Source organism: Sturnira hondurensis, unplaced genomic scaffold, assembly GCF_014824575.4.
Source record: "Sturnira hondurensis isolate 20B ecotype Veracruz unplaced genomic scaffold, ASM1482457v3 Scaffold0012984, whole genome shotgun sequence".
Classification (NCBI taxonomy): Eukaryota; Metazoa; Chordata; class Mammalia; order Chiroptera; family Phyllostomidae; genus Sturnira; species Sturnira hondurensis.
The window spans coordinates 183,919-196,302 of NW_028085615.1; the positions used below are offsets into that span (position 1 = coordinate 183,919).

General features: G+C 60.5%; 1 protein-coding gene across 5 annotated transcripts in view; it reads right to left on the reverse strand.

Annotated features, from left to right (window-relative positions):
- Positions 1-12,384, reverse strand: part of COL23A1 (collagen type XXIII alpha 1 chain) — a 278,632-nt gene that overhangs the window by 1,341 nt on the left and 264,907 nt on the right. For 4 of the 5 annotated variants that reach the window (XM_037060881.1, XM_037060882.1, XM_037060879.1 and 1 more), the window contains 12 exons: positions 10,815-10,892; positions 9,259-9,303; positions 8,548-8,592; positions 7,652-7,741; positions 6,826-6,888; positions 6,475-6,531; positions 6,199-6,225; positions 5,157-5,219; positions 5,024-5,077; positions 4,786-4,821; positions 2,346-2,399; positions 1,996-2,082 (listed from right to left, as the gene is read on the reverse strand). In XM_037060881.1, coding sequence (XP_036916776.1) covers positions 1,996-2,082; positions 2,346-2,399; positions 4,786-4,821; positions 5,024-5,077; positions 5,157-5,219; positions 6,199-6,225; positions 6,475-6,531; positions 6,826-6,888; positions 7,652-7,741; positions 8,548-8,592; positions 9,259-9,303; positions 10,815-10,892 — 699 coding nt within the window. The remainder of the gene's footprint in view (positions 1-1,995; positions 2,083-2,345; positions 2,400-4,785; positions 4,822-5,023; positions 5,078-5,156; positions 5,220-6,198; positions 6,226-6,474; positions 6,532-6,825; positions 6,889-7,651; positions 7,742-8,547; positions 8,593-9,258; positions 9,304-10,814; positions 10,893-12,384) is intronic. The other variant, XM_037060883.1, reaches the window with a different exon arrangement.

Below are 12,384 nucleotides of genomic sequence, written 5' to 3' on the forward strand. Positions count from 1 at the left end.
GGCTTCAGGGCGGGGCAGGGGCCAGTTAGCTCTCTGCCCCAGCACACTCCCACCCCTGCACACTCCCGCCCTGGCACACTCCCACCCTGGCACACTCCTGCCCGGCATGGCCTGTGCAGCCCAGGGAACTGCCATGTGAGGCTGCTGGTCTCCATGGAAACAGAGTCTGAAGGCCTGTCCTGTCTACCCAGGCCACCTGGCTGTGGGACAGGCTGCTCCTTCTGAACTTGTCCCTCTGTGCCCCCATGGGGTTTGTTGGGACACCTGTGCAGTGGGCAGAACCAGGAGCTTGTGCTGGACATCTGCAGGGTACAGGAGGACCCGGCCTGGCTCTGCTGAGGGACTGTGTGTCTTTCTGCCTGGTGGCCATGACAGGAGCTCCAGACCCTCACCTTGGGGGCCTGAGAGTTCTCAGGGATTGAAGCGTGTATGGATAATTTGGGGGCATCGCCTGCATGCACCCATCTTGGTCTCTGTGCTGTAGCCAGTCAAGAGGGGCTGGCAGGGTACATACAGCCCAGCAGGGGGTTGTCTGGCAACATCAGCCATGACATGCTCAGCAACCAGACACAGGCAGGGGGTGGGGGTCCTCAGGGGCCCTGGAGGATGGGGGGCTAGAGAGGGACAAAGGCTGACCCTACAGTCCTGGGGGGCCCAGGGGCACAAACACCACTCTGTCCCAAGGGCCTCGGATGCCCAGGGGCACCAGCACACCACTGTGTATCCAGCAGGGGGCACAGGCTGGGGCCGAGGGGGAGGGGAGGAGGCAGGCAGGACAAGGGAGGGAGGGCAGGGGAGGGCGGGCAGACGCTAGCAGCACAGCACACAGCAGGCCAGGCTGCCTACCACAGGGCGGGGTCCGCTGCCCTTCGCAGGGCCCCGGGAGCCCAGTGCCCCTGGCTTGCCTCTGCATTCAGGGCTTTCCTGTTTCAGAGACAAACACTTCATGACTTGGGGGGAAGGCTTGGCCCAGGGGCTGGATCTGCAGGGCCACCCTGTCCCCTGCTGTCCCTAGTACTCTGTGTGTGCTCACCACTCAGGTTTTCACGTGTTTTTCTCATTGCCTCTTCAAAACCATCTGGAGGCAGGATTAGCACCCCCATAGTATGGATAAGGAGACTGAGGACTTGAGGGCTGAGTGACTCAGTCAAGAGCAGAGGACTGGGCTCCTGGGGCTCCCCAGCCCTGACCTCCCTTTGGAAAGTGGCTGCACACATAGCTGGAGACCTCTGTCCTTGGGGCCCCGGCCAGGGTGGCTAAGTGTGAGCATCGGGCAGCTCTAGCTTGGAAGCTCTCAGCTGTTTCGTTTCCCCTATCTGCTCCGAGCCCCCTGAAAGAGTCTGACGTGTGACCTCCTCTGCCTTCTAGGAAAACGGACCTGAATTTTGGCCATTTCAGGCACTGGGTTGGGCGGGCCATCGGGGGCTGTGAGAGTGGGGAAGGGAGAGGTCTGGGGCAGGTGGAGGAGAGGTGGCGGATAGCATGGGGCCATCCCAAGCACAGAAGCCCCTTTCCAGACGGGACAGACACCCGGAGAGGTAAGGGCAGTCCCACTCTCCTTTGTGGGTGAGGAAGCGCAGCAAAGAGGGGCAGCAACCCCAGTGAACAGGTTCTGCCCCTGGCTGGGCCCCCTTTTTTTTTTTTTAATTTTTTTAAAAGATTTTATTTATTTATTTATCTTTAGAGGGGAAGGAGAGAGGGAGAGAGACATCAATGTATGGTTGCCTTTATGCGTCCCCTGCTAGTAGTTAGCCTGCAAGGAACCGGCCTGCAACCCAACCATGTGCCCTGACTGGGAATCGAACCGCGATCGTCTGGTTTGCAGGCCTGCGCTCAATCCACTGAGCTATGCCAGCCAGGGCTGGGCCCCCCTTTTTATAGAGGAGGCTGGGCCAGCGTGGCCTGGGATGTGCAACTGAGATCTGGGGACAGAGAGGACACTGGCAGGAGGCGGCAGAGACCTTGGTAAGGCCCCCCTCCTCCTCTGGCACATACCACAGGGCATGGCTGGTCCAGGCCTGGCGGTCCTGGCTCACCCTTCTGGCCCTTCACTCCTTTCCGGCCAGGGATGCCTCGCTCCCCCTGCACGAGAAAGGAAATGGGGGTATGGCCGAGGCTGTGGACCCCAGGACGCCTCCAGCACCTCTGATGGGTGGGCCTGGGGCCAGCAGCCAGCCTGCCCTGCTGCCCCAATCCCAACTTCCACCAGCCCACCCTGCCTCTCTCTGCCTGTCTCTGGCCTCCCTCGTCCTTGCTGTCTCGTCCCTCCTCTCCACCGGCCCCCTCCTCTGTCCCCCTGCCCCACCTCCTCTCTAGCTGCCCCCCCTTCTCTTCGCCTACTCCACCTTCTCTCCACGCTCGCTGCGGTCGCCTTTCTCTCCTCGGGGTCCGGGGAAACCCTGACAAAAGGATTAGAGGTTAAACCCAAATATGAGGTATGAGGCGTGCCCCTCTGATCTGCTCACCTCCCTCCTCATTCCTGGTGCCAGCTGGCCCAGCTCCAACTCCTGGGGGACACACAGGCTGGGTCCAGGTGGGTTGGGGGAGATGAGTGCCCTCAGGACACCAGCACTCCCTCTGGGGGACGACGCAGTTGGAGTCTGTGGTCGGGAGCCCTGGGTGGGGTGGCTGGCAGAGGCCTCGCCTTACCTGCGTCAGTGGGACGCACTTGGCACTGGCCCAGACTTGGTTGGGGACAGACTCAGGAAACCCACAGAAGTCTATGTTACCATTTTCTACAGACCAAGAAATGACCTGTCTTCTCCGGGTCTGGCTCAAACTCTTGTACACCCATTCCTCTGTTCATCCATTTGTCCCTCTGTCCATCCACACAACCACCATTTCCACGCATCCACTAGGACCTGGGCTGTGTTCTGGATACAGAGAGACAGATGCGACGTGCTCCCTCTTGTATTATGTGGTTTACTTTCCATATCTTACGTTTTTTTAAAATCCTTACCCAAGAATGTGCTTATTGATTTTAGAAAAAGGGGAGGGGAAGGAGAGAAAGAGGGAGAGAGACATCGATGCAAGAGAGAAACATTGGTTTCCCTGACCTGAAATTGAGTCCGCCCCCCTTCCATTTGCGGGATGGTGCTCCACCCACCCGAGCCACACCAGCCAGGGCATGGAGTTTTGATGTCTTAAAATCTTGGTGGCTGGGGAGAGGCTGTCCCTCCCAGAACCAGCCAGTTCTTAGGCAAAGGGCTAGTCTGGGAGCTCGCCCTCCAGATGCAAACCAGCCAGTCCCCCTGGCGCCCCCTCATCTCCCTCTCACACACCAGAGCAGTATTTCCCGTCTGAGGTCACCCCTCGGCCAGGCAGCAGGCAGCGAGAGGCTGCCCCTGTGGCTGAAGCCTGCTGGAGTTACTCAAACTGGCTAATCCTAATCTGTTTCCCCTGCCTGCCTGTCTCGCCTTCCCTGTGGAAAACCCACCGGAAGCTCTGGTCTAGCCTTTCCCTGCTCCTTTCTGCCTCCAGGCCAAACCTGGTGCTTCCCCATGTGGCCCCTCATGCCCTTCTCCTGGGAAATGTAAGGGGTAAATGCATTGAAATGCAGTGACCTCTCTGTGCCATCCCTAGTCTCCTCCGTAAATTAGAACACCTTGGGTACAAATATAACATGCCCCTCGTGGTCTAACATGGCAGGCGGTGGGGTGCAGAAGGGGACGATCATGCTCAGTGATGGAGAAGTGAACGCGATGCTGTGGGCTCCTGGGGAGGGGCTGCCCTGTCCAGTGTGAGGTCCCGGAAGGCTTCTGAGAGACTCCCTGTCTCAGCGGGGCCTGGGAGAGTGGGTGCCAGCAGCTTGCCAGGGAGAACGGGCGCTTGTGGCTTCAAGGTGACACTCGAACCCTGAGCCTCCCAGGAGGCTCTGTGTCTGAGGGTTCTTTAGCTCTGCCCCAGCTACCGCCCTGGGTCCTGGTGGCACCTCCTCCTGACCCTTTTCACAGATGGAATGCAGCCCGAAACTCTAGCCAGAAGCTCGAGCTGGAGTTTTCCCTCTTCCTTGTCGGTGGTTGCTTCTCCTTAAAGCCCTGTGCCTGGTCCCCATTTCCTTTCAAAAGCTACTTGATTTTCCTGGTGACCCCCCTCCTTCCTCACACTCTGGTGATTCCACCCCCAGGTCCAGGATGGAGTCTTTCTCTGGCCGACTGATATTTCAATATTGACCCCACTGGGGCCAATGAGAGTTGAGACTTTTTCTAAGAGTAGAGAGTGAGGCAAATATTCTTTCTCCAGGACTTGGGCCTGGAGGGTGCAGGTCTGGGGCTCCTGGCTCATCCCAGAGGGGTGATGCCATCCGGAGGCATCAAATACAGGAGAGGGTGGAGAGGCTGGGTTGGGTCGACATGCTGGGCCCTGGATCCACGTGCCTCTGGATTTTTCAGTGACGAGTCAGTTTAAACCCATGGAAATTGGGTTTTCTGTCCCCTGCGGCCAGTGGACACTCCATCCAATCAACATCGGGCTGGTACTGCCTCTCCTCTCTCTCTCACAGCTGCCTTAGCTGAGGTCTCAGCATTTCATATCGCAATAGGCTCCTCCTCACTGCTCTGCCCACCTCCCTGTTCCAATGCATCGTCCATCCATCATCTGCTCTTGTATGATCCACCCACCCACCACCCATGCATCCATTAAGCACCTCCTCTGGGCTGCGCATTGGACTTGGCACTGGGAACACAGGGGAACCCGGCAGTTATAATAATCACAGCCCTGGGAAGGGGGGTTACGCCCATGCCACCAGACCCGGGACCTGATTCCAGTGAATGGCGAGACACTTACATCCAGTCCTGGCTCCCCGGGCTCCCCGGATCTGCCCTGAGGAGACACAGAGAGAGGGTGTGAGGGTCTGGGGAGGGGTGCCGGGAGCACAGCCTCTGGGGCCTGCGGCCCTGTGAGTTGTTTGCAGGTCCGATCTCCGGCCCGAGGACCAGTGAAGTGCAGGGGTTGACCCCTCAGGGCTGAGTGGCACTGCGGCTGTTCAGCCACAGTGGGAGGGGCATTAAAGAAAGGGAGTTACCTTTTCTCCTTTGGTTCCTGGCAGCCCAATAAGGCCCAGCGGGCCTGCTGGCCCCTGGATGGAAAGGGAATGAGTTAGGAGGCTTGGTGGTCACAGGAATTAGCACGTCTATGGACAAACACAGGACACTCACAGGCAGGCCGCTGGGGCCTCTCTCCCCTGCCTCGCCCTTCTCTCCCTTTGCTCCATCCAAACCCTGGAAATGAAGGAGGGACAACAGTCAGGGGGATGGGGTCGGACAGATGGAGGGACAGGAGGTCTGGGGGCCCAGGTGTGCAGGGCAGAGCCACAGACTGCAGGCTCTGACAGGCCTGGCCCTGGCTTCCTTCCTGTGCAAATACTTTACACGTGCTGAGCATTTTGCCTTTCCCTGCACACGGCCTTGAGCACTCTCGGTAGCTGTTTGTGGTCACACCCATTTCACAGATGAGGAAAGAGGCATGGAGGGGGCAGGGACCCGCCCGGCTGCACAGCACGCAAGTGGCCAGCTCACTGCCAACTGAGTTTCTGAGCCCCGCCTTGGCCTCCGGCGGGGACAGTGTGGGTGATGTCTAAATGTGACATGGGGCAGGTGGGGAGGGGGGGCTTGGGACAAAGCAGAGCCAGAAGCAGCATGTTTGGTTGGTCACATGCTTGGCCCACTCAGCTCCAGGACTCCGAGTCCCTGAGTGGCCTCGGAGCTGGCGGGGCAGAGATTGTTCCCTCAGGGCGGGGTGAGCTGAGAGGCCAACCAGCTTCCCAGTCTGTGTGGCCACTGGAGCCTGGCACACGGGCAGGGTGCACTCACGGGTTTAATTTAGCAGAGGATGCAACGTAGTGTAATGCACACCAAACCCAAGACCTTGAGTTGAGACCGTGGGCCTTGGTGAGACAGATGTGCACATGGGAGACAAAGGGGAGGTGACCTGGGGGGGTGGAGAAAGCAGTGGCCTGGGGCCTGGGCAGAAGGAGTGGGGGCAGAGCCGAGCCCCAAGTGTGGTCATGAGGGGCACCAGCTGGGGAGACTCAGAATGTTCACACCGCAGGAAGACACAGGGCACGTCGAAGGCCAAGCGTGGGGTCCTCCCTCAGCCCCTTAGCAAGGCTTTCTGGAAGCGTCCAGGCTGTGAATCTGCAGCAGGTGGGGGTGTGGGGGGGCTGGGTCAGGGGGTTTGCACCCACGCCCTGGAACTCACCTGGGGACCCTGGGCTCCCTGCAGGCCCTGGAGGAGGAGGACAGAGGAAGTCAGGGATGGCCCTCCTGCAGTAGTCACAAAGGCTTGTGGGCCACTCACTGGCCCCCGTGGCCCTGACCTTGGGGCCTCCCAAGCCTAGGTCCTGGCCCTGCCCTCCTTGCCTGACATGTCCCCCGCCCACCCCCCAGGGAATCCTGTCCTTCCCTGGTCACAGCTCCTGGGCATGGGCCCACCACCCTTTTTGTGTTCCAGCTGCTTTAAGCCAGAGGTTCTTACCATAGGGCCTGGGGGGCCGGGGGGGCCAGGGGGCCCGGGCTCCACTATGATCTGGGCCTGGGAAAGGGTCAGAGGTGGCGAAGTCACACACTGCCTGTCATCCCTCAGCAGCCACGCTGGAGTCCCTGGGGCGCTGGAGGAGTGCACCCTGGGCCCTGTACCCCTTGCTTCTTGCTCCCAGGACTGTGCTGCCTGGTGAGAGCTCAGCACTGGCATTGGCGTCTCAGGTGGGCCTTAGGTGGAGGACACAGCCCGAGGTTCCTCCGCCCCCATTCCTCTGGGTTTGGTCGGGTCAGGTGGCCCTGCTGTCCCGAGGCTTGGGGCCCCATCTGGTCTCAGCCACCCCCTTACCAGGCTCTCTGGTAGCTTGTCAGATGCTGGTTCTCCCTTCTGCCCCTTGGGGCCGTGGGCACCCTGTGGGACAGGATGGCCTTGAGCTCTTCCTTTCTGTTACCAGGATCACCACCCATAGGGGTCAGCACCTCCCCTTCCCTCCCAGTTACCATGCTTCCGGGGCAGAGACCTTCCGGGTTGGCCTTTGCAGCTTCCGATAGCTCCCCTGGATCCGGGGGCATTTAGAAAGCACAGGGGCAGCTGCACACACCATGGTTCTCCTGGGGTGGGAGGGCCCTGCGGAGGGCTCTGGGAGCCCCTGACAACCCGCACTCTTTCTCCAGCTGAGTAGCCTTATGAGTGGGCAGTGGGAGTGAACTGGCTGCTTAGCCTGTTTGCTCTTCCAGTCTGTCCCCGCCAAGACCGACAGCCAGAGTGCTGGTGCCGGTGAAAGCAGGCGTTTACCGCACGTCAGCTGCTGCTCTCAGACTCGCCTGTGTGCTCCCTCGTGGGCATGGGAACTTGCAACCCCCATTTTAGAGGTGGGGAAACTGAGGCCCACGGGGGCTCGGAAGCTTGTGCAGGGTTCTAGTTGGTGAGAAATGAAGTAGGATGCAACCTCGGGTGGCCAGAGGGCCGTGTAACACCCACTCACGCCCACCGCGCAGGGCCTCGGGAGGTAGGCGTAGGTCCCTCTACAGCTGAGGGAAGGGCCTCCGAGACCCTGAGCAGCAACTGCCAGGTGCCAGGGCTCCCTTCCTCAGGGCCCCAGCTGCCAGCAGGCACATCCGCTCGGGGGCCCCACAGGGGATGAGTAGGGGGGTTAGGCACACCAGCCTCTTACCGGGAGGCCAGGCAGGCCCATCTCGCCTGCTTCCCCTTTGGGTCCGGCTGGCCCCACCTCTCCTGAGTCTCCTTTTTGTCCTTTGGGTCCCTGGAAGCCACATGAGCAAGGGGTCGGTGGGCTCAGCAAGCACCTCCCTTTCCCTGCTCTGGCAGGTCCCCAGAGCTTCATTCAGGCCCCCCACTTCCTTGTTGTGAGTCCCCGCCTCCAGCCCAGGTGGTGAATCCACTGAGGGGCCTGGACAGAGGCACAGAGGGGGCACCCCCACCAGCCTCACTGCACATGGGTCCCTCGTGGGGTGAGGGGGGAGGCAGTGCAGCAAGTGGGACTGGGTAGCCACCAGGGGCCACAAGGGGGCGCTCGTCAGACCCAGGGTCAACTGCATGCTCACCTCTCAAGGGCCAGTGACAGGAGTCCCCAACCTATACAACAAACCAGCCACCCACATAGTCACCTTCTGGCCACGGATTCTGGCCACTGGTTTGCTCTTTCAACCAATGTGGAATGTCCACGATGTGCCACACGTGAGGGGCTCAGTGCTGAAGACATGCACACAAATGTAGGCAACACCCGTGGACACTGGTGTCTACAGAGGATCGCGCCTGTGCACATTTACGTGCCGACAGTGATGCGCTCACTGACTCTGCTACGAGGCACCGGGCTCAGTGCCGAGAGTTCCTGCACCCCGTGGTCTAACCCTCAGGCGCCCTCCCTGTGGGCGAGGAGCCCTGGCTGCCGGAGGGGGAGCCGCGTGCCCCAGGCCTATGAGCAGAACCAGGATTCCCATATGGTGGCACACATCGTCCCCAGGTGTCCAAGTGCGGACACACTCACACACATACACACAGCATGACCCCTGGCACCAGCATCACCAAGGACATGACAGACTCAGAGACCTTCTCTCCATCGATTCCGGGGGCACCTGGCAATCCGAGCTCACCCTGGAAGGGGGCAGACAGTGTGTCATGAGTGGGCTCATGATAGTGTCCCAGGGCCCCTGCAAGGGGTCTGTGGCTGGGCTGCCCCCCCAACCAGTGTGCTGTTCCCAGTCCAGTCCCTGCAGTTAGACCTCCACCAGCATGGTGCCCACTGAGTGCCCAGCTCCATTCCCGGAGCTGGGCACCTCCTCTCCCCAACGTCCTCCGCCCCCAGCGGCGGATAGTGTCTAGGGCTGTTGTCTGCAGGCTGGTAGGTCGAATTATGGAGGCTCAGAGAGTTCAAGTGACTTGGTCCCGGCCACACAGCCCGGGGACAATGGTGGGCCTAGACCCTGTCTGATTTCACATTCCTGTCCTTCTGAGCCAGGTGGGTAGGGTGCAATGATGCACACAGGCCATGGGAACAGCTACATCATCTGTGGGGCTTTGTGATGTCACTAGGGGGTGATTTATGGGTTCCTGTGTGTGAATCAAGCCTCCCAGGTCACAGTGTCACTGGGGCTTGGAAGAAGGCTCCCTGCTTGGTGAGGAAGAAGCAGGCTCCTTTCTCAGAGCTCCCGGAAGCCAGGACACAGGGAGACAAGCAGAGGGGGCACAGCAGAGAGGAGAGGGAAGGGGGGCTCGGGGGACAATGGGCTTGAGGGGCCACACAGCTGCATGTGCACTGACCTTGGCTCCGGGGATCCCTGGTGGCCCTGGTGGCCCGGGGGGACCCTGTGTGGGAAAGTCAAGCCAGTCAGTGTAGGCCGGGCCTGCCCCTCACTGCCAGCCCGCCCCTTCTGCCCTGCAGGCCATGTCCTGTTTAGCTGGGCTGCAGCAGGGTCGGGGTTGGGGGGGTGGGCCTTAGGCAGCCCCATTCCCACCCAGCCAGGCCAGGCCCCTGTCTCGAGGGAGCCCTGAGGGGAGGCACCAGGCGTCAGGCAAGTACACAGTGTCCACTGCCATGGAGAGCCCAGAACCCTCTGCCCTCAGTGCTGGTTTCCCCGAATCTAGCTTTCTTCACCACATGGCCCTCCCTAGGATCCTGCGGTGGCTCCGTTGCTTCCTGAAGCCGGCATGCAGGGCCAACCTCAAGTTGTGTCCCCAACAACGGCCTAGTGCTGCCTTCTCTACTTCTCTGTGACTCCTCTGACCCTCAGCCCTGTGGCCTGTGGCCTCCTGGCCCTGGGAAGTTCCCGGGTGTCACAGGTAGGGGGGATGGTGTCTTTGGGTCTGGTCTGACCCCGCTCCAAGCTGCTCTCTCCACCTAGACTTCCAGAAGGCTGCCTGCCCACCATTGTGCATCAGTACCCCCAAACTTGGGGTCCCACCCCAAAGGCTGCACTCTGCCCAGCCCCTCAGCCCCCAAAGTTGAAGTCTGTCCCTCCCCCTCCCCCACCAACCTGTTCCCTTCCCATAAAAAGGTCCCGTCTTACTCTGTCCCCTCACCCACTCTCCTGCAGGCCCAGGCTTAGCGCTGACCTTCCTGGCAGTCGCCCACTTCTGGTTGCCTTCCACATCATGCCCCTCTGCTCAGGAACCAGCTGGGGCCGCCTGCTGCCCGCCCAATGGAGCCATCCTCCCAGCCTGGCACCCAGAATTCACTGCCCGCCTCCTGGACTCATCGAGCTTCTCCCAGGGGCTCCTGGCCTGCCTGGGGCACACCATGCACACACATGCCCTTGGGCCTCGGCACGCCACACCACACCACACCACACCACACAGGCCTGGTGGCCATAGTTACCACCAGCTTGTGCTTCTCTGAGGCCTGTGGGAAATAACTGGAATTGAAGCTCAGGTGGAGCCAGGTGCCACCGTTCAGTCTGGTCTCTGGTGGCTGTCCCTCCCTCACCCCACCTCTCCAGTTTGCTGGGCAGGGTGCAGGGGCTCTCACCCATCTTCAGAGACTGGGGCAGGCCTTGCTGTACCCCCCCTCCCCCTGCCCACCCCACACCCACTGAGGTCCTCAGAAGACCTGCCCCCCAGACTGAATCCCCAGGGAGGGCCCCAGGAGGCCCTGCTGGGGCTGGACACCGGGACATGTCTGCCTCCCTCCCCTTTGGCCGTGCTCACTGCAGCTCTCCCAGCATCGCCTGTGGTCTCAACACAGCACCCGGTGAGGCTGGGTCTTTGTGCTCAGCTGCCTCCCGTCCTTGTGTACCAAGCACGGGGTCGACACACAGAGCAGGTGGCTGTTCCCTCAGGAAATGAGCAGCGGGGCCCATCCCATCAGCCAGCAGCACTACCTTAAGGGCATCCAAGATCTTGCCGTCATAGTCAGTCACCACCGTGTCTCCCTGCTCGCCCTTGAAGCCCGGGGGACCCTGCGGCGGGACGAAGAGGAAGGTTTCAAGAGGAGCTGAAGGAGGGTAGTCAGCTCTGTCTCACCCAGAGAACCTGGTAGTGGGGCTGCGCATGGTCCCCAGCACCGGCTTGGCTGTAACCTGGTGGGCCCAGCACAGCCAGTCCTCAGGTATGGTCCCCTGGCGTTCACTCCGCACTGTCACCAGGGCTCAGTGACAAAACGCAGTAGGAGCCAGGCAGGGGTGCCCAGATGGACAGGGGCCTGGGGCCAACTGAGGGACACGCCCCTCCTGAACCAGGGGCATGTAATGGCTTTCCTGAGGGCACTGAGGCCCCCAGAGGCCCCATCTCTGAATTCTCCAGGGAAAGCGGGAAGCCTAATTTTGATGGGATGTTCTTCATATTTTTAAATGTTGGCAAACAAACACAAAGACACCGAAACTCTCTGAGACACCGTCTAGGCCTGTGCTGTGGTTTCCAACTGCTGGCAGAGGCTGCATGCACTGTGCGCACACACGTCCACTCATTCCTGGCAGGAGCACGTGCCCGCCCACGAACGGGCACATGTGACTGCACGGGCATGCACCCACACCTGCCCACACATGCAGCAATGGGCACGTGTGACTGCACTTGCACGCGCCCACACCCGCCCATGTCCCCACACAGGTGAGTGCACGGGCTGTTGGTCCCAGCCCACTCTCTGCCACCCCTCCCTGCTCTGAGAATGGTGAGGGCCAGGAGCACTTTGCTTCAGGCCTGTGGCCAGGCCAGGCCTCCCTGCCAGTTGCACTTTACCCTGAATTCCCACACTTGGTGCTTCGTCTAATCCCTGGCCACCTGCAAGCCCAGGCTGCGGGCTGAGACCAGGTTTTCAGAGGAGGTAACCAGCCGCTGGGACCATGAGGGGATGTGATTGCAAGATGCTACAGAGCTAAGACCCCGATCTGGGATGCCAGCCCCTGGGTGGGCTGACGAGGCTGCTCACAGGAGGTCTGGGGCCTCAGGACCAGCTGGAGGGGCTGTGCTCCTGCTGCCAGGAACCAGCCTGGACGTGGGGCTGGGAGAAAGGCCAGGTCCCCCCAGCAGGCACAGTGTTGATAATTGAGGCCTGTGTCTGCAGGCGTCCAGGGGCAGCCTCTCGGGGCAGACACTCGCTCGGAGGGAGGGGCAAGGGAAGGGTTGGACCCCTGGTTTTACACATCCGTATTTGGGTATTTTACCAAAAGCATGTATTATAAGACTAGAAATTAAAAAAAACAAAACTGTATCCCCAGGCCCCACACTGGCTGCGGTTCAGTCCCCGAGCAGGGCCCGCCCAGACAAGCAGAAACCAGTGAGTGCATAAGTAAGTAGAAGAATAAATCGGCGTTCCTCTCTCTCCAAAACCAATAGATTAAAAAAAAATAAAAATGAAAACATCATAGTGAGTTATTTTTTAAAAAGACCCCAGTTCCTGGGGCCTCACTGCCCCCCGGGGGCCCGGGTGGACAGGAGGACCCGGTGATGGCCCCG